The 23000-nt window shown below is 35.0% G+C and overlaps 1 protein-coding gene across 1 annotated transcript; it reads right to left on the reverse strand.

The window, feature by feature from the left end:
• Positions 1-3860: 3860 nt before the first annotated feature.
• LOC128204577 (uncharacterized) lies at positions 3861-22053 on the reverse strand. The gene is made up of 6 exons (XM_052905983.1): positions 22020-22053; positions 13997-14134; positions 6116-6307; positions 4681-4890; positions 4257-4448; positions 3861-4024 (listed from the first exon to the last, which is right to left on the reverse strand). Exons 1-6 carry the CDS (start codon positions 22051-22053, stop codon positions 3861-3863), a joined length of 930 nt encoding a protein of 309 aa, XP_052761943.1.
• Between the last annotated feature and the right edge of the window lie 947 nt (positions 22054-23000).

Here is a 23000-nt window from a genome sequence, read left to right on the forward strand (position 1 = left end):
ACAACTTAAGCCAGTTGATTAAGATATTATAAGTTAATGGGTTAGTATGTGACCCGATATGGGATATACGGGCAAAGGAAACCATATCGGTTGAGAGGAAAGCTGTCACATACTAACCCCGTTACGTATATATCACGTCGGCAACCTGTTAACATGTTTAGATGTTTCGTTTATTAATCGGAATCAGAAAATAGACGCCATTTTGGTACGATATAAATTTGGTGACCCAATATGGAAAAATATGGGGTCACCACTTGACCAGTCCTAGACCAATGGCGTTGCGTCATTTGTGTCGGAGGCGTGATATATATATATATATATATATATATGTGTGTGTGTGTGTGTGTGTGTGTATGTGTGTGTGTGTGTGTGTGTGTGTGTGACAGACGCTTTTGGAGAGTCATTCTTGTCCAGTAATGTCAATTGTATCGTCGCTGTGTAACATGTCTATTAAAGAATCGGGATTTCATATATCGAATTATGAGACAGTTCTGTGACTGAAAAGACACACGTCTGATCTGTATGAGAAAATGAGCTTAGAATTAAGTTAACCTCCTTAGTAACTGATATATTTTGTCAAATGAACGTGGAAAGGACAAATAATTGAATCATTGTTAATACATGGTTTTCCTATGCTGTTACCAAAGGCGCACTGTATTACATAAACGTCTACATGCACGCACTTTATTATTTTTTGTCCTACTTCACTTCACAATTCTTTATTCTACAAACATACGAATGTATTTTAGAAGACTTTCGGCCAGACCAGGTTTGATATTTATTTTTGTTTCAAATTTGTATATTTTGTTAAGTCTAAAAAATAACGAAACCTTTTGTTCATGATGAAAGGAAATTGCGTTAATTTAAAGTGTGTTATTAGAAGATTAGAAACTGATGTATACACCTTTATTAGAAAAAGCGTTTCGCAAAGTCTAGCTTTTTAGGCAAAGACAGTCTACAAATATATCAACATTTTGGTTATTTCACACTTCTTCTCGCATACATATCATTAATTATATCATGCCAAAATGCATTCAAATTTGTAATCGATCTTACTCCTTCAGATGGTTGTTTCACATTCAATTATTTAAAATGGAAATAACGCATTTGTCTTCTTGGCTAATGTATTTTGCACTAACAACTATTTCGTGCCGCGAATTGCTTCATAAATCGTTTTGTTTTCCGAAAAACGTTTATGCTCGATTTTAAAACTTGAAATACATGTAAGTAATAAGACTATATTAACTCAATATTTGATAAAGTATCCGAAATGGAACAGGAATTCGGCCAAATAGCTTTCATACAGTCTTCCTATTAATGCAAAATCTAGTCAGGAAAACATAGTCTTTAATCCCTGGCTGAAAACATAGATTGGGATCATTTATTGCATTTGTACGATGGTCAAGATTGAAGAGATATATATTGAAATATGAGTTGTTCCATCCTTTAATATTATTCAATACCCTTTTGCATTCTTTTGATTTCAGAATTTTTTTTTAATGTTTCATTCATAGTCTATTATAAATGTATTGTAGGGGTTGATAATTACTTCGAATATTTGATTTCAGATACTTCTCGCCCTATTCCTTGTCATACACTTTCATTATTTTCCTTATTCGTGTTTTTGTTAGTGTTTAGGAAGCTTAAATGATGCTCGTATATCTTAACACAATTCATCATTTTTTGATATTAGATGAGAATAAAATAGGTTTAAGTATAAAACAAAAAAAGCTTTTCAGAAAGGCGAAACGAGGTACGTTACCTTTACAATAAGTCAGACGAATGTGTGGGTTCAGAATTTATTGATAGTGTTTTTTTTCTAATAGGTGTCTAGTGTTCTTGTCTTGTTTGGAGTTAAGTTGAGTGTATTAATTTTCTCTTTGAGAAATATCATACGTTTAAGATTTGTTTTGCAAGTACGTTTAAAACAAAACACAATACGGAGAGCTCTATGATTGAATATATAGGATTAAAACTTTTATAAAAGCAATAACAGCTGAATGATTGACGCTTTATGATAAAAGTTATGTGACCTTTATCATTCAAGCTATATGAATATCTGATTAAACCAAAGACATAGAAAAAAGCATCTCCTTTTACATTTGAATACATTTTTTCTAGAACTATGCACAATTTATAAACACACAATAAACACCTTGTTTAAATGTACTATTCTTTGTTCGTACAGTTACAGTTACATCGAACATTATAATGGTACACCTAAAGAAAGAAAGAACATAATATCTGTATTATATGTTTTACTAAAAACGACATTATTATCAAATGTTGACTGGACTTTTATAAAAAATAAAATAAAAAAGAAGCACACATACATATTGTGTCTAGCCGTTATGCTTTCTGTTCCAACATGTGTTAGATGATACATGATATGTCTCATTTGTTTTATGACGTTGAAGCTCATTGTTGCTGTTAGTTCTAAAAGTTCTGCTGAACAATATATGCTGCCTTGTAATGTATTGTATGTCTTATTGTATGTTTGTTTGTCATTGATCTATGTGTCATTAAACACGCATGATCTTTGTAACTCTGGAGGGCTTGTCTCTGGAGTTTCTGTTTTCATTGCATGGCAGCAAACATCAACACATTATTTCGTTCGTTTGTGTGACTTAATATTTAAGAATAATCTATACATTATGTTCAAATGGTTTAATGCATACACACACATATTTACAATCAAATTTAGTGTGTTGATTTGTCTGATAATGTTGTTATTGTCATGTATTTATTGACCTTATTACGTTCAAATTTTAATAATCTTGACTTATATAAGTTTATGGCCTTTACTAAATAAATACATTTAATTGACAGAGAGAATACCATTCGTTTTGTTTACATTCTCATACTTATCCACTACTGTTTTTTCGTTGATAACAATAGTCCACGTCGACATACGTATCTATTGTCGTCTAAATACATTTTCATTCACCATAGTTTTGACAAAAAAAACTCCCACTTCTGATTAAAACGCTGTAAATTTTGTGCAAAACTATATATATATACATATATATATATCCAAATTATCAAACAGACGATTTGGAATGTTCGAAACATAATGTTCATGCTTATGCGTATTTTAAATTTATATATATATATATATATATATATATATATATATATATATATATATATATATATATATATATATATATATATATATATATATATATATATATATATATATATATATATACTTAAACTCGCCAACTTATTGGGACTATAATCCTATCCATATTTATTGGGACCTACTAGATATAATAGTGATACAGGCGTCACTGTCCTATATACAGTATAGATTGACTGTTGGAATGCTATGTATATCAATATACATCAGAAAATCGTGAGACATAGGTACCTTTTTAGTGTCACCAACTTCTTGGGTCAGACCCATCATTTTACTGGGGCTTTAGACCCAATATATTATATATAATATATAAAATGCATTAAGCTATTGGGTCGAATCGGTATGATTCCACGCTTATCTTTGACACTAGGGCTGAATGAATTTAAAATTTCAAAATGTATGGATTTAGATATAACATGTCTTACTTCTAGTAGACATGATGATCAGATCTGTTAACAAAATTGGATCAGGAACCAATTTCCAAATTGGCCCACCAAGAGGCTTAAGTCGTTTCCTGAAAGTGGGGACAGTTGGAGGCAATCAAAAACTGACAGCAAGACATTAGTTTTTTTAACTGAATATTGTAAAAAGAACTTCTGGATATAAAGAAGTATGAACAATCAACCCTGTAACCAATTTGATATGTAAATAGTTTGGACCCCGTCGAGACAGCATCTGTAGTTGTTTCATCAGGATCCTATTTATTTGCTTTGAAGGTTTATATCACTTTGAAATATAAATAGGTAATTTTGCCTCCGACTTCTAGATCAACAACCGACTTGCTTGTCTCAGTTTCTATAGGATCAGGACCTTCAACTGCTTCGCTAGTCTCCGTCTGAGAATGTACTGCCTCGCTAGTCTCAGTCTCGAAGGGAACAAGACCTGAATAAAATCACAGTTATGCATAAAAATCTGCACCTGAATGAGCATAAAAAGCTGCTTTAATAAAAGATATCATTGCAAACCTGCAAAATGTATGATGTCAGAAAACAGTAGTTACTATTATTAGTCTATCTAATTACAAAAGGACGTAACTCCTTCACAATTGTGAATGAGTTACATCCTTTTGGAATTAGATCGACAATATATAGTGACAATGATAAAGACAATTTACCACTAGATGTTGCAGGATCAGTTTCAACACTAGTCTCGGTCTGAGAGTCAACTGCCACGGTCTCTATGGGATCAGGATCAACAACCGACTTGCTTGTCTCAGTTTCTATAGGATCAGGACCTTCAACTGCTTCGCTAGTTTCCGTCTGAGAATGTACTGCCTCGCTAGTCTCAGTCTCGAAGAAAACAAGACCTGAATAAAATCACAGTTATGCATAAAAATCTGCACCTGAATGAGCATAAAAAGCTGCTTTAATAAAAGATATCATTGCAAACCTGCAAAATGTAAGATGTCAGAAAACAGTGGTTACTATTATTAGTCTATCTAATTACAAAAGGACGTAACTCCTTCACAACTGTGAATGAGTTTAGTCCTTTTGGAATTAGATCGACAATATACAGTGACAATGATAAAGACAATTTACCACTAGATGTTGCAGGATCAGTTTCATCAGTAGTCTTGGTCTGAGAGTCAACTGCCACAGTCTCTATGGGATCAGGATCAACAACCGACTTGCTTGTCTCAGTTTCTATAGGATCAGGACCTTCAACTGCTTCGCTAGTCTCCGTCTGAGAATGTACTGCCTCGCTAGTCTCAGTCTCGAAGGGTCTTACAGTTACGCATGAATCTGCACCTGAATGAGCATAAAAAGCTACTGTAATAAACTAGAACTGTAAGCCATAGGCTAACGAATACCACCCACCCCTCCATGTCTAGGTTGTTTGCCCTGGAGTAGGCCGTACAAAGATAATTTTGCCTACTTTAACACACCAAGGGGAGATAACTCCAGTCAGGGTCATGTGACCTGTACCAAATTCACAGAGGCGAAAGTTTACAACATAACCATTAATTTCTGAAAGTTTGATAAAGATTTGTTGAATAATAACAAAGATGAATCCCGGACAGGGCTTATTTTGCCTACTTTAACACATCAAGGGGAGATAACTCTGGTCAGGGTCATGTCACCCGTACCAATTTCACAGAGGCGAAAGTTTACAGCATGGCTATTAATATCTGAAAGTTTGAAACAGATTTGTTCAATAACGACAAAGATGAATCCCGGACAAAAAAAAAACAGACAGACAGACAGACAGACGGACGGACAAACAGACAACCCGATTCCAGTATACCCCCCCCCCCAAACTTTGTTTTGGGGGGTATAAAGACATCATTGCAAACCTGCAAAATGTATGATGTCAGAAAACAGTGGTTACTATTATTAGTTGATCTAATTACAAAAGGACGTAACTCCTTCACAACTGTGAATGAGTTCAGTCCTTTTGGAATTAGATCGACAATATATAAGAATTACCATGTTAGTAGTTTGGTGTATTGGGGTTTATTTGGCGAGTGTAAGAAAAATTAAGAAAGCGAGCTTTAGCGAGCTTTCCAATTTTTTGCCACGAGCCAAATAAACCCCAATACACCAAACTACTAACATGGTAATTTTTTTATCATGCAAAACCCATTTTTAAAATAAAACTAATGACTATCCGGTTTAAAATAGATGTCGTTATGCAGAATGTAAGAAGAATGACGTCATAATTTAGTAAATGTGACGTCATTCTGGCGTTTATTTATTTTGTAAATTTATCGACCCAAACTCTACACTTTAAATAGTTTAGTAGATCCACTCTCAAAAAAGTGTCTGATTTTACAAATGACACCATGTATGATGACTTTACAATATATGAAATATATTATAATTAAGATATAAAAGTGTTTTTACACAGTTTGGCCCATAGTGCTACTAACCCAATAAACCTACGTAGTTTATTGGGTTAGTAGATTTAGGTTTATTAGGGCAGTAGACAACAGGAGTTGCATGATAAATAGTGACAATGATAAAGACAATTTACGACTAGATGTTGCAGGATCAGTTTCAACAGTAGTCTCGGTCTGAGAGTCAACTGCCACAGTCTCTATGGGATCAGGATCAACAACCGACTTGCTTGTCTCAGTTTCTATAGGATCAGGACCTTCAACTGTCTCGCTAGTCTTCGTCTGAGAATGTACTGCCTCACTAGTCTCAGTATCGAAGGGAACAAGACCTGAATAAAATCACAGTTATGCATAAAAATCTGCACCTGAATGAGCATAAAAGTGCTGTAATAAAAGACATATGAAAGGTCTGGACCTTACGGTTTCAGAGAAGATTTTTTAAACCTTTCCTATGAAAAACTGACAAGCCCGAGAGCGGGGCCATTTTTGGCCAGGGGGTCATAATTTGAACAATCTTGGTAGAGGACCACTAGTTAATGCTACATACCAAATATGAAAGGTCTTGGCCTTACGGTTTCAGAGAAGAAGATTTTTGAAAGATTTCCCTATGAAAAACTGATAAGCCCCAGGGCGGGGCCATTTTTGGCCCGGGGGTCATTATTTGGGTAGAGGACCATTAGGTGATGCCACATACCAAAATTTAAAGCTCAAGGCATTGTGGTTTTGGAGAAGTTGTTAAATGAAAAATATAGTCATGTTGCAAAATATGGCCTCACAGCAAGGGAAATAACTCAAGCTAGAAACTTTTAACAATAATTGTGTCCCCCTGTCTACTAATGCTTTTGATGAATTTTGGTTGCAAACGGACGAGTGATTTCAGAGTAGATGTCGTTTGTAAAATGTTGACGGACGCCGGACACCAGAGGCCAGAACCTCGAGCGATCACAGTAGCTCATCCTGAGCTTTGCTCAGGTGAGCTAAAACGCGTGACATGAAAAGTGTGACGGACAGACAGATGGACGGACAGACGGCTGGACAGACGGACTAAGACAGACGCCAGAGAAGTGATCGTTTAGTGTCACCTTCTGCCTACAGCAGGTGACACAAAAACCCTAGAACCATCAGTACTTCTGCCCCAGCTCCTGACACAACAAGGTTTTGTTATTATGGGCTATTACTCAATAATCGTCTTGAAGAGACAATTCAAAACTATAAGTCCCGTGCATGGAGGTCAACTCTCGTCTATTATTTCCCAAGACCATAAACATAATTCTGACAACAAAGCATCACAGAGTTATGGCTCTTGGTCAGATTAAAGCCCTTGTGATTGTAAACAGCTGTGTGAAGTTTCATTGCAGTAGCTTCAAGAACAAAGAAGTTATAGCCAAGGTTAAAGTTTTTCATGCCTACACCAACCATGACAATGACGACAACAACGGCAATGCCAACTCCTATATACCCCTTCTCAAACTTGGTTTCTGGGGGTATAAAAATAAGCATCAACTACAGACCATGATCATCTATAACACCACATAAGGTAGTCCTTAGCTGAATGCGTTTCAATTAATGGTACTGACTAGATTAAAGATCACGGTGGCGATGACCTATTGATCGAGTTATTCAAGTTACGGTATTGAGCAGAAATGTTTGAGTGCACAGGCATTCTATATATCAGATAACTGTGACATTGACATTGATTTGGTCCCTAATTAAGTGTTGCCTTGGTGCCCGATAACATAACCTTCAAATTAAAGATAGCTACTGGTAGTATTTGAGATTGGTGACCCAACAATGTATTATACATTTTTTTATATATTCCATGAGAACTCTGAATAATTGTTGGGTCATAAAACAATTGACCCAACAATGTAATATATATATAACTTGCAAAACTCCAAGAATTGTTGGGTCATAATTTTTTAATCCATGGTTGCCCTAAGCTGAATAGTATTAAAGTTATTGAGCGGACAAGAATGGCTAACAGACAAAAAGACAATGTATTATACATTTTTTTTATATATTCCATGAGAACTCTGAATAATTGTTGGGTCATAAAAAAATTAACCCAACAATGTAATATATATATAACTTGCAAAACCCTAAGAATTGTTGGGTCATAAATTTTTAATCCATGGTTGCCCTAAGCTGAATAGTATTAAAGTTATTGAGCGGACAAGAATGGCTGACAGACAAACAGACAGAGGGATGGACAAGCGGAAGATGCGCCATAACAAAATACAACCAAAGTTTCTTTGGGCATATAAAAAGAAATGATTAACAAGAGCTGTCACAGTCACATGACACATGCCCCAAAAGGACTGGGTCTAGCATGAAGGCACTTTTTCACAATTGTGCATGCAATAGGGGTTGGGAGTGCCCATTTACGCACTAATGTCAAAGGTGAAGGTTTGTGATTTTTTAAGATTTAACTTACTGACCTACTTTATGACCTGGCCCCACCCTTGATTGAACTTGATCAAGATATTATCAAGAAATAATCCTGAGCTAGTTTCAGGAAGATTGGGTAAAAAATGTGGCCCTTAAAGCCTAAATAGGATTTTTCAAAGATTTGACCTACTGACCTACTTTTTGACCTGGCCCAACCCATGGTCAAACTCGATTGAGATATCATCAAACAAATATTCTGACTGAATTTCAGGAAGATTGGGCAAAAAATGGGGCTCCTACAGGGTAAACAGGATTTTTCGAAGATTTGACCTACTGACCTATTTTTTGACCTTGCCCCATCCATGACTGAACTCGATCAAGACATCATCAAGAAAAACATCCTGAGCAAGTTTTTGGCCCGAGGTCTGACCAAAACTGTCACTTTTGTTTTGGCTTAAAGGGATTCAAAAGAGTTCCTATCCAATTTTGTCTACTATATATGATCATTTTCATCAGGTTTTGCAAAAAAATTAATGACCCAACAGTTCTTAGGGTTTTGTAAGTAGTATATATTACATTGTTGTGTCAATTCCATTTGGTTAGCACTGCCTGATACTTCACTAGTCTTGGTCTGAGATTAAACTGTCTCACTAGTCTTGGCCCGTGAGTAAACTGTCTCAATGGTCATGGTCTCTATGGGAACAGGACTTGTATGAAAACAATTTATGACCCAACAGGTATTCATGTATAATATGTTGTTGGATCACTGATCTCCATTACAGCTTGTAGCTTTCTTAGCTCTAAAGGTAACCTTAAGGGGCATCTAGGCAACATTGTTGGTTAATTCGGAACCATATTAACTGTCACTTTTGTTTTGGCTTAAAGGGACTCTTTTTGGGCCCCTAGCCAATTTTGTCTACTATATATCATCACTTTCACCAGGTTTTGCGAGAAAATTTATGACCCAACAATTGTGGCTATAATATACAAATATACACGAAACACGGTGCGTGTATATTTGGCGACCCAACAGTGAAATTGCGACCCAATAAATGTGTTTAGGAATACAGGTTGCAATCACGTATTTGACCCTGCAGATACATTTAAAACAAACAATTATGTTGGGTCCTTATATGTTGGGTCTTTGACCCAATATTGAGGTATGCCCCAATAAATACACCGTGGACCCAATAATTCGGGTGTAAATATAAACAGGGCCCCAATATTTTAGAGGTATTTGCTACACGTATTATGTATTATTGTTAGGGCTAATTTCAATCTAAATTGAATCTGCTTTATTTCATGTTAAACGTTATCTCAAACAAAACATTATCCTTTTGGTTATTTGAACTAATAGTATCTGTAAAAATGTAATTTGTTGTCTCTGTTCTCCTTTTTCTAATTGTATTTCCTGGTTTACTAATTAATAGCCGTAATTGTATTATAATTCCAGGAAACAGGAAACTTGTAGCGCTTGTATTACATTTCCTTAAAGAGATTGATTTATTTAAATGGAAGAAATGATACCATTACTAAAGAGTTCAAATTTCAAATTCAAGTATCGTGGAATGATTATAAGATTGAATGCCAGTATCTAAGAAAGAGTGGCAATCGCTAACAATCAGACAGCTATCTGCTGAATATTCTAAATATTGTAATGGTCTCTGATCATGCTCCACCAATTGCTTTACATTGATTATTAAAAAACCCGGACTAAAGTTTATTTTTAAATGATATGTGTTACTATAATTAGTCTAGTCCGATATTTACAAATATCCCCAGTGGTTAAGACTTTGCTTTAGCTCAAATTGTTACAATAAGGTACTTAACCCGCTCAAGAAATGTCCTTCCTAGTTCGTGTCAAAATAATTTTGCCTGAAAGTGGGGTCAACGGAGTTGAATAAACCCGATTGGGATAAGCAACTTTTGTGCGACGAAAACTGAAAAGGTTTTGCATCAAAACACCTATAGCAAAACCACTTAATGGACGCTTTTTCTACTCCAACCTGAAATATCCACACCTTATTTGTTATATTACTTAATATCCAAGATTTCTCAGAATAGATGTGATAAAGTTGTAACTATGAACATTCCAGAACTATGTTAAACAGTAATCCTGCCTATTTAAACAAAGGAGGCTTACTAATAACATTTCAAAGTATTTGTAACATGCTTTATAAAAGATACATTTAAAATTTAAGCTGTATTTGACGTATGACTTATCCATCTGTTTATAACGCCATATACAAAATGCTATATTGAAAAGCTTAACATGAGACTAAGATTTGATTGGTACTAGTAATGATAAAATTTCTTGTAGTGATTTTCATAAATTGTGCGTGTAAATGATATACCATTAAGTATTCTGAATTGTATTCATTTGTCTGCAGAAAGAGTTGGGATCCCTAATCAATAAAGTACTTGGCGTTCACCAATAAGTTTATTGTTATTTCTATTTATATTAAGTTTCTTCAAGGTAATGCATACTTTGATAAGATTTTGCTTTTTTTCTGTTTCCTTTATACAGGATTGTTGGGATAAGAGTGAGGCTGTGCACAACAATTGGTTTAAACCTACAGTAAATTTACATATTATTGGTCATTCAAAGGCGGTACCTAACAATCCGTGATAAACACACCTAATTTTTATTTAGCATATATGATATGTGTTGTTTGTTGAGTTTGGTGTTGTTGTTCTCTGTTTCTTGTTTGTGTTTGTCTTTGTTTCGTTTGTGTTATATGTAGTTGGCATTGACCCTGTGCCATTAACGGGGTTTATGTGTAAACTGTTTGCTACTGTGCATGTTTCTGTAGATTTTATATAAATAATGAAACTACTTTTTTATCAGGAAGAACCAAACCTTCGAAAATCGGCTGTCGACGATCGCCCCTTTATTATAATAATTAAAATTTCACGATTTTATCTGATGAAAATAGAAGCAACTTGGTGAACAACAGTCTATCGATTTGATATGCAATAATGTTTATGTTATCATGAGTTACTAAACATGACAGTTTAACTTGGAATCTTACTATCGGAAATTATCCCTTTCCATAAAACCTAAGTATCAGTGGTGTATAAAGTAAATTTATAAAACATATAAACTGCATGCAGGATAATTAAGGATTTAGAAGATCGCTTAGAGCTAATATTTTAACCTATATGCTTTGGAAACATTGAACAAAATGTATTTTTTACAAATACCTTAAAGTATCCATTTTGGGAACAAATTGACGATTAAGCATTTCTTAACATTTCACTCAAAGACCGCGTGCGACGTTGTTAACTGATTACATGATGCGTTAAATGTTTCCCCTTAACATTGCGTTCTTATGGAATTTAATGGCAATCTTCGCAGAGACTTAATAAGTTGTTTTATAGTAATGTTCAATCAATGAATAATGTTTTCCAAAAAGGAATACATAACGTGTTTTTATCTGATCTAATCTGCCTTAACACTTAATTCTCAAACAAGTAATTGGATGTTTCTCTAATTCAAATTCCATGCTTGCTCTACATCCGTAAGATTAATCTCTACTACTTTTCGGGATTTACGGTTATTTACAGAGAACCTGTCATTTTCAAATTACTACTTTTGAATCCGCCATATAAGTTCTTGTAATGCGAATGCCAATATTTTAAGAAGACGAAAGAAATAACATCCTAATTAGCAATGACAAAGTGCTAAATTCTAATACGGAAGATAAAATACAAATCCTGGACTGAATAAAACGTGATTAAGAATTTATATGCTTGAATTCAAACAGTAAACTTAGCAATACACCAAGCAATTGATTTGAATTTAGGTATCATATAATGTAAGAATATAAACATGAGATAATATAATCCTTACGCCTCGAGTGATATTATATTTAAAGCTTTCCTATATACGCAATTACACCCAATGTACGCCTCGAGAGACATAAATTTAGAAAATATCTAATATACGACATTTCCCTCATTGCAACCTTCTATTTGTTTTAAGCAAAAGCATTTATTATGAGAAAGATAAAGAATAAAGTCGAAATCAATCCGAATATCTGCGTTAAATCATGTATTTTGGAATTATTGTCCGACCTTTCTAATTTCGTCGATATAATGTGTCATGCTTAAAGGATTCTTTTTTTCACCAAAGTGAATAGAGTTATTCAAGTTTGTATCAAGATAAGTATTCCTTCAAACAATATTCCTGGAAAGGTATTCAGCATCTGCGTTAGAGAGTTTTCTTGTTATCCTATGTATGGTTTGACACGCGGTATTTAGTAGTTTGTTTCTAGGGATGGAGTTCAAAATTGTAACTGTCTTTTTGTAATATTTCAATGGCAAAATCCAATTGCTGTATAATAACACATGGTTAAATATTGCAGGCAAACAAAAGCTTGGCTGGTATTATGACTGTTTTTAAACATTCATTGAAACACTTATCTTGAGACAATATTAAATCATATTTCATTATATGAACATCATATACGGATTATAACAAATATATAATACCGATATTAAGTGGCATTGGTGAGCATATTTGTGCCTTAAAAATATTCAACTTTTGGCAAGGAGTCGCGCTAATGACTTTCTCTGTCAGACATACATCGATTCCTACATATAACCCAAAACATATGCTAATAAAAAGAAAACAGATAACATGTATATATTAGAGGTCTTCCATAAAATAGAAAGCAATGAGAGTTGTTATCATAAACCTAGTGTGATTCACTTAAAATATATGAAATTAACCCTCCGATTTGCTTTCCTCTATGTCTTTTCATTTTAAAAGGGACAGAAACAAGATTGACCTTTTATTATTCATTTACTAATTATAACAAGTTCTCCAGAAATGTGTAATAAGTTAAAAGAATTTTAACTGTCGTCGTTGACTGTTTAGCATTGCACAAAAATAAGACAGTCATATGACAGGAATCTCTTTTTCCGATCGCTATAGACGATTCATATGTCCTAAATTAGACCGCCGCCATTTTGTTGTCACGTGACCGTCCGCTGTTACAGAAGTAAAAGTTTAGAGGATTGTTCGTGTAATTAAAGTAAGAATCTTTTTTGGTTTTTCAAATAAACATTTATAAAATGTTGTAAACAATATTTCTTGACTGAAATAAACAATGACAATAGCCGTTAAACTTGCCAGAGTACATGCAATGTTGACCTGTTGACTGCCAAGAGATTTGACAGGTGTGAGAATTTTTTGTAAATAGCCTTGGGCTTTTAATTTATACTTTTGGTTGTAATCATAAATACTTCCAACTCTTTTGCAAATAAATGTTATACCAAAAAGAGGATTTATGTATGCATTACTTATTACAGGGCTGCCACCCGAGGACTTGAAGTGGGAAAAGAACAAAAGCAATGCGTGGCCTAAACTGATGTACGAGGATCTTGTTGACTATTTGATACATGCAAAAGCATATGATGGAGTGGCCATGAAGTCCATTCAGGTCGTTGTACGGATATAACTATGTACAAAATGGTTGGATGGGTGATATTTGGTCCATTGTATGTGAGGGTATGACTTACATAAAGGCCAAATTTTCGCCGAGTCAGCCAGGCGTCGGACGCAAAGACTACAACTTTTGGATTGCGGTTTCTAGTGAAAATACTGTTGAGACTGCCCATTGTACTTGTCCAGCTGGCAATGCCCGATCGTCTCTTCAAAGGTCTACGTCCAGGTGTCTTTGGCGTCACTGGTCGATATCCCATTTCCAACACGGGGATTGCGTTTTGCTTTGTAGGGCGGCAATCTATAAAGTGCTTCAACCCTGAAAATATAGTTTTATTTACACCTAAACAATTAATGAAAAAAAAATGTTTTAACATCATTTCTTGATTTAATGTTGCCGACAATAAGTGTGGTGCTTTTCCATTGGTTATGGTATACATAATACATAATTTAAAAATATGACACAGTAACTCCTTTTTTCCAAAATTTAGCATAACTCTACTCTTACTACTCTTGCTACTCTATGTGCAAGGTGCAGCTTTGATGGGTGGGACAAGTGCCGGGTGCCCCTCACCTGGATCCGCTTATGTTAACAGTTGATCTGTGCAATTGCTCATTGATCTTGTGCATATTCATTTAATACTTTAATGTGCCTAGGAACAATCTGTGATAGACTCCAGACTGTGAACAAAAGTTATTAATTGGCAATTGAAGCCAATTCATTTTTTTCTGATACCAACTTATTTGAATAAAATACTCTTCTTTATTTTATCAATATACACATATAAAATATATCAATTGATTTTGGTAAAATGTACATTCATGTGTCTATCAAAGAAATAGTATATAATAGTTGTTTTGTATGACATACATAAATATCAATTGAAATATTTCTTTGATAGACACTACCGATTACGTTTTAAAGGTTCATATTATAAAGCTTTAAGGATGCAAACAGCAGTTTCTTAATCGTGATACTTTTAAGCCTAGAATCTGTTCGCTCAATAACCTATTCGACATGCTATATAAACTGTCATCGACAACAGCTTCAACGAATTTATAAACGTTGTAATTAAAAGTTAATGATAGACTCTGTACAAACCTAATGGGAGGATCCAATATGCTTATAATAAAGTAATATTGTCATACCCTTTATAAAATAAAAAGTAAAAAAAAAATATATCACGACACTATGAACAAATTAATAATGGTGATGGCCTAGAAGCAGCAGATCCGTTCATAATTAAGGATAGACAACTGGGTCGACCAGTGCAAACGCCCGAGTGACATCGGTTACGTTACACCAACATTTATGTACACAGTCAACAGTTTATCCAATTCTTGTGTATGGGTATGTATGTATTTCTTTCGACCTTGCGGTCAAGGATAAATTATTATTATTATTATTATTATTATTATTCTTGTTTTTGTTTTTTTTCATAATTATATTTATTTGGTTTTCTCCTCAATGTCGCTGTTATTTGTTTAAACAAATGAATATAATTATATAATTAAAAAACCTTTTTAACTGCGTGGCTGTATTATATGGAGAAGAATGAAACAATAGATTTAGTGTTATTTTCGTCATGCAAAAAACTATTACTTCAGGCTAAATATCAAAATTTGATTGAAGAGTTTTACATAAAACTCGGCCTTGAGACTGTTTTACCATTTCAATATTTAAAGTACCCCATATATGCAAATTTTTATTTGATCTTATCAACGGTTGTAGCGTATAATCAATTTTTGAAACATACATCAGAAGAAGTTTTGATGGAAATATTACTCAATACTTATTTTGATTAATGATTTATTATTTTAATTATAATTATAAACTTAGCTTCGGTCTATAATGTCGGCAACCAGGATACGTTCATTCGTTACCCATCATACATACCTTTGGAACATTGGTTGATGATTTCTTGATTATATGAAAATGCATGAGACAGGGTAGAAAACTCTTCTTTTAATTCAATCAAACGTTGCAAACTCAACTCAAACTAAAAACTCGTTTTATTACTATTAAAGGTTACAATATATGCGACAACATGAATAGAGCATAGTTATATAAAACGCTTGTTAATAATTGATCATTCAGTCGCATGTTGCAATAACCATGTACTGTCTTTTGTCTCCGCAGGTGAGTGGTCTAAGCACTGGTTTAACATTTGTTGTAATTTAGCAAATCGAGATCAATTCAAGCTTTCGCCAAATAAATTTAACGTACTAGTATGTTGTTCACATTATCGTTGTTAACTTTCAAGCTTTCACTGCTCTGGAACTTTAATGGGCACAATTGTGATCTTCGCATTCGGAACTCCTCGACCATTTTTATCAAAAGCAACCTCGGATGGATGCCGGTACATCAGTTGAAGTATTTACTTTTTTTATTATATCATTAATTAAATGTAGTATCTTAGTGTTGTATTCATTACATTAATCCAAGTTTGAATTAATTGCCAGTGAAGTGTATTATTGCAAACATAAATAAGATTCTCAAGAGTTAGGTCATAAAATTTTACTGCTAAATAAAATTACTACACGATCAACTTGCAGCAGACTTAAACGTTTTACTTTTTGAGTGTGTAAGAGGTCCAAATACATCCAGTGTTGTTTTCGATGTGATCCCTGAAGGGTCGCATAAATTCATTCTGTACCTCAAGGCTATTGTCAAAGCCTGGATCTGCCTGTTCTGTATTATCTACCCGTTCTGTGTTATCATGAAATTGCTGATTTCAAGAAATATTTATCTAATCAATATTAGTATGTAAATAGTTGACAAAAACTCACTCAACAGCTGTCACAGCAACTGACGATCGAATGCTCCCGAAAAGCCGTTCAGTTCAAAGGATTATTGTTTATAAAAATGTCTACATTTAGGAAAAGCAACCCATAAATTATAAGTATATGTCAGACCTCAAGTAAAGCAGGGGGTTCAACGGGTTTTGTTTTTGCCTAATTTAAAGTGAGATAATTGTGTGCTGCGGAATAAAATGACGGTGTTTGAAGACATTTTGGTGTTTTGGGGGATATTTTCACCGGGTAAGTAAGTGTTATCACTTTTCTCGCAATATATATACGCCTACCCGGAGGCCACACATGTAAGCTTCTCTCAGTTTTTTTAAACTAAAGACCTTAACAAAAACATAATTGAATGTAAAAGCTGAGCGATTAGTTGTTTACAAAGTGCAAATAGAAAATTGCGTTACTTAAAACTGTGTTCTTTAGTCAAGTGCACCTTTTTTGTACCTATTTTAGCTATTTTTCATTGAATGTTTGCATATTTTTTTTTATTTTCGACGGTAAGTGTACTTATATGGGCACTATACGACTGAATGTTCTATGTTTAAACACTTTAATGTTGGGCGTGGAAGGATTATGCAGTTTTTGTGTGATGCAGAATCAGAATAAGCGTGTGTTAATAAAAGTGTAATTAAGACACGAGCTGTAACACAAAACACGTTGGACCCCTTGTTTAGGGGAGTTAATGAGTCTTGCCATCCTACACAGCATTGTTAAGTACCGATCACATGTACCAATAAGTTGTAAAATCCCTCCATGCAAAACAAAGTAACAACACAGACACAATCAACTATACTCTGTTTTCATACATGCAGTTTTCCATAATAATAAAACTCAAAATGTAAGTTTGAACTTTAAGATAGAGTCTTGCATACAACACATCGCTTTAAAGCTGCACTCTCACAGATTGAACATTTTGATAACTTTTTTATTTTATGTCTTGAAAAGAGCCAATTTTCGCGAAAATCCATGGAAACAAGTTATACAAGAGTGCTTACAAAAAATAAGATCGCCGTTTTAATATTATATTAATATAATATTTATAGTACAAAAATTGATGTTGTATGCATTTTTCTTAAACCGTTTGGTAATTTTTCCTACGGAAATACGAAATATCTGCGATCAGATTTTTGTCAGCAATCTTATATCTCTGGTTTGCAGATATTTACGCAAATATTTGCTCTTTCCAAGACAAAAAATGTAAAAGTTGTAAACATGGTAAATCTGTGAGAATACAGCTTTAAAGTACCAATGTACCAAACACATGTAATAAATAGTTTTAAAATCACTCCATGCATGACAAAGTTAAGACCCGGACACGCTAGATTGAACTGAAATACAGTCTGTAAATGCATCTTTTCATCACGAGTAACCTGTAAATGTGACGTCGACCTTTGAGGTAGGGACGCGAGTCTTTCTCGCGGCACGTCATCTTTCTGTATTGAACACGCGTGCTAAATAATTTCGAAATCCCTCCATGCGTGACAAAGTACAGCCCCAAAACGTGAAAGACGGGGCTTAAAGTTAAGACGACGTTACCACACGGAAAACAAAAACATAGATAATGGTGTCCTAGGAGATATTTTCTAGACGTTCGAAGTTCATTTTAATTTCAATTTTCCGATACCATGTGAATTTTGTTTAATATAATATTACATCATCCTTAAAAAAATATATTTTGTAAAATGATAAAACGTTGATTTCACGAATGATCGGTACCATGACATACTTCTTCGCAAACTGGAAATTCGTGCGAATTTGAGGAACACCAGTGCTAAGGAATGCACATAATTAACACTGAGAGCGCATCATGCTGCCAAACAGTGGTGCCACGGTCCCTTGTTGGGCGCCAAATGTCACAGGGTGAGAAAAGTGTGCAGCCAGACCGGGGCTCGAACCCGGGACCCCTCGCTATCAGGGCGAGTGCTCTACCGACTGAGCTAACGGACCGCTCACACACCTCCTCACCACATGTGTAGGTATCGGTATCGTAATGAAAAATGACTTTGTTTAAAATGTAGGTGTCTATTTGTGTGTATTCGTAAACATGTAAAATGTTAGCACATGCGAGGTTCTTCGTACCCTTTTGTAATGAATTTGAATATGAGAAAATACATATTGCCTCCATCCCACATCCCATTAGTAAAACCCCTGTTACACGAGGACCGCTTCACCACGGCATTCCAGAAAAAATCAAGAACGCACATCGGCGCGTTTTGGCATCGCAAGCATCGCCGTGGCAACGCAGTGACATCGCCAATGAACGCATAGGGATCGCAACGAACGCCAAGCGACGGTGCGCAAATTGAGCATACCCCCGCCACAAAAAAACGCCATCGCATGGCGTTTTGATAAAAGCTTATTGGGATCGCCGTGATGTTGCCGTGGCAACGTAGAGGTCTCAGAGCGAATGCAATGGTTACCGGTGGCGCTTGCCCGGCGATCATTCGGCGTTCTTCGCGATGACACGGTGTCCCCATCGTGCTTATACGCCGCTTTAATGCCGTGCAATCGCAGTGGCAAGGCGGCTCGATTTGACCATCCTCGGCAACCCAGCGTAACCTATATGATAGCCCTAGGTAAATCGGCTGTAAAATTGTCGTACTCATGAATAACTAATAAGGTGAATTCCAGCGGTGTGGTTATGGCCGAAAAGTAATGGTTGTAATCTCTATTCGAAATAATGATATAGGATCATGACTTACAAATAATTTTAGGCAGGATATTGTTAAATATACCGATAGCTCTTCACGAAGGAGATTCTTTCATTTTTGTATTTCATTGTTCGGAAAATGCATATGAATATTCAAAATTTACGAAGTTTTCCTAGCCAATTTACCCAGGGTATCATATAAGCCGAGGATGCGTGTGACAGGGCATTAAAATTGCACTCTCGCAGATAAAACGTTTTGACAACTTTCTTTTTTATTTTTTGTCTTGGAACGTGCCAAGATCCACGGAAACCAGTTATAAAAACTGCTGACAAAAATAAAATCACATTTTTTATATATAAGTTCAAATATTATGCTTTTTTTAGGAACGGTTTATGCCATAAAACATTAATTTTCCAACGGAAATATGCCAATCTAGGATCTGATTTTTATATGCAATCTTAAATCATTGGCTTGCAGATATGTACGCAAAAATTGCCCTTTCCAAGACAAAAATAAAAAAAAGTTGTAAAAATGGTTAATCTTTGAGAGTTCAGCTTTAACAAACCCATCCAAATGGATTTGTTCAGTCATGCGGGTGAGGTTATAGAAAATTAGATCTTGGATAGAAATCACAATAAAAACTAAGAATTTGATATGTGAATATGACTCAATCGAATTTCACTTAAAATGGAAGATGAATATACGTATAGAAATGTTCACGTGGGGGGGGGGGGGGGAGACGTCCAATCCCCAACATACCATTAACACAGTCACTGTGTGTAAATATAGTTGCACCCTAGTCGGCATATCAATTTAAGCTAGTGTGATACTTTATATTGTGTGTAACCGAGATATAACTGCAGTCACAAACATCAAAGACATAGATAAGTTCTACTGGTCATCTAGATACATATGACAAGTGCAATGATTATTGATATGTATGATAATAAAAATAGGTTTTCAGGTTATATATTACAATTTAACATTTGATATGATAAACTCGAATATCAAATAATTACCTTAAAACAATCCATCTTAATTGCAAGTAAGACTAAATCTAATTTAGACGATTTAGAGACGATGCTACAAAATACAATGTCATGCATTCATAAATACCATACATAATTATTAAGAATATTATTAATAACAATATGTACATGTACGTAGCAAATGCGAATAAATTTGCACTTCACCCATGAAACCAGTCGTGCGCGAATTGTTAGTGTGAAATGTGTTTATAAGAACGATTCAATCGAAATGATCACAGGACAGCTGTGGTGGAATTCGGTAAATAACAAAATAAAAATGGTATTGGGGTTTATATAAAATACATATACACAACAACTTCGCCCCGCAAGGACAGCACAAACTTTTCTTTCAAGCATCACGACAAGAATAACAAGTATAAAGATTCTTTTGAATTTGCACAAAGCTATTTAGCCCGTGGACATGTTGACATAAGTTTGAGTGAACTGATAGAGATTTGGTCAACCTAACCAACACTTTGATCAGTTTTCATGCTGGCGGCTACCGAGAAACATTTTCAGGTTGCAGGTATGTTGCATATTTTGCTCGCTGGTTTGGTTATTTATTTTAATAGCTGATACTTTCTTGAAATGTCCGGATAATGCATAAATGTTTCTATTCATTTTATGATTTTTTTTGCGATTATTGTCGGTAAAACAAAGCGTTCAGATAATTTGATCATTCTAAAATAACCTAAACAGTTCAAAGGCAGTGTGGCCGCTTTATCGGGATATATGTGTGTATATTTTTGAAAAAAAAAAAAAAAATATATATATATATATATATATTTCAAAACATAATTCTTCAGTTCATTAAAGGTTAGAATAGCCAATTCATGTTTATTTGATTGCAAATTATTCTGTTATGTGATAATCCGTCCGGAATCCTAGTTAACCAGGTTGTTCAGTTGAGTTTCCGTCTACGCGACCATCCTGCACCTGCAATGCGTTAATAGTGAGGGCCCCGTCCACATCATGGAACCCGAGCAATCGAAACACACCTAAACCACCAAAAGGACCCCTCATTCAACCGGAAGTGATGCCTCTTGCCACCTGAAGTGATGTGTCATCAACGATACCTCCGCCCGACCCATCGACACTCACCTACACCCTCTCAATCGTCGCGCCTGCCTGCTGACTTGGATAACATAATAACAAAAGCAGTAAAAGCTGAGTTTCTTTATTCCCACATCGATGTTATTGAAATTGTTAAAAGCCTTCAAAACTATTTCACGTTTTCAGTTATGTATGCAGTACGTATCTTCGTGTGTACTTATGACAGGACCTATGGGGTATTGACCATATTTCTATATAGGTGCAACTCATGAGGTATCTTATGTATTTATTTCAAGGGCCAGCGTTTGATATCAAATACAAAATATTTATTGTGAGGACCCCAAAACTTAGTGATGGACCCAGCGGGTGTTTTCAGTATTAATTTATGGACCCACTCATGGTTACTCTTATCTTTATTTCAGGGGCCAACCTCATGTGTTAAATACGTATTTAATCATAATACCAGTCCCGAATTGACGTGTTATTTATTTGGTTTTTTCTATTATAAATTATCGGCTTTATATTGAAATAGAATTACATGATTTGGTTCAATGTTTTAGCTTCTATTGTTCCGGAAGTGACGCCTCATGCAACCGGAAGCGATGCCCCTTGCCACCTGATACGAAGTTCCCTCAACGCAACCACCTCCCGACCCATTGACACACACCTTCATCACGCTCCAACTTCGCGCCAGCTGACATGGATTACAAAAGCAGTAAAAGATGAGTTTCTTTTTTCCCACTTCTATATAACTGAAATTGTTTAAAGTCTACAAAACTATTTCACGTTTTCAGTTATGGATGCAGTATCTTCGTGTTTACCTATTGAAGGAACAAGGAACGGTGTCCATATTTCTCTATAGGTGCAACTCACGAGGTATCTATGTATCTTTTTCACGGGCCAGCGTCTGATATCAAATACAAAATATTTATTGTGAGGACCCCAAAACTTAGGGATGGACCCAGCGGTGTTTTCAATATAAATTTATGGACCCACTCATGGTAACTCTTATCTGTATTTCAGGGGCCACCCTCATGTGTTAAATACGTATTTAGTTATAAGACCAGTCCCCAATTGACGTGTTATTTAGTTGTTGTTGTTTTTTTCTATTTATATATTAGCAGTTTTACTGAAATAGAATGACATGATTTGTGTTCATATTTTAGTTTCTACTGTTCCCTCATGCAACCGGAAGTGATGTCCCTCACCACCTGAAGTGATGTTCGATTGACATAACCTCTTCCCGGACAGTCTTCGCGCCAGCTGACTTGGATAACAAAAGCAGTAAAAGATGAGTTTCATTTTTTCCACTTCGATGTTATTCAAACTTGTTAAATGCATTCAAAACTATTTCACGTTTTCAGTTATGGATCCAGTTTCTTCGTGTTTACCTATTGAAGGAACAAGGGGCATTGTCCATATTTCTCTATAGGTGCAACTCACGAGGTATCTATGTATCTTTTTCACGGGCTAGCGTCTGATATCAAATACAAAATATTTATTGTGAGGACCTCAAAACTTGGAGATGGACCCAGCAGGTGTTTTCAATATTAATTTATGGAACCACTCATGGTAACTCTTATCTGTATTTCAGGGGCCACCCTCATGTGTTAAATACGTATTTAGTTATAAGACCAGTCCCCAATTG

The sequence above is a fragment of the Mya arenaria genome, chromosome 10, assembly GCF_026914265.1.
Source record: "Mya arenaria isolate MELC-2E11 chromosome 10, ASM2691426v1".
In the NCBI taxonomy this organism is placed as follows: Eukaryota; Metazoa; Mollusca; class Bivalvia; order Myida; family Myidae; genus Mya; species Mya arenaria.

Bases quoted from the DNA above. Each gene is read 5' to 3' on its own strand.
- LOC128204577 (XM_052905983.1), bottom strand. From the start codon at position 22,053: ATGTCAGCTGGCGCGAAGTTGGAGCGTGATGAAG. The intron at 6,308-13,996 runs GTACAATGGGCA...GATTTTATTCAG, and splicing joins GGGCATTGCCAGCTGGACAA to GTCTTGTTCCCTTCGATACT. The intron at 4,891-6,115 runs GTAAATTGTCTT...ATGCTCATTCAG, and splicing joins TGATCCTGCAACATCTAGTC to GTGCAGATTCATGCGTAACT.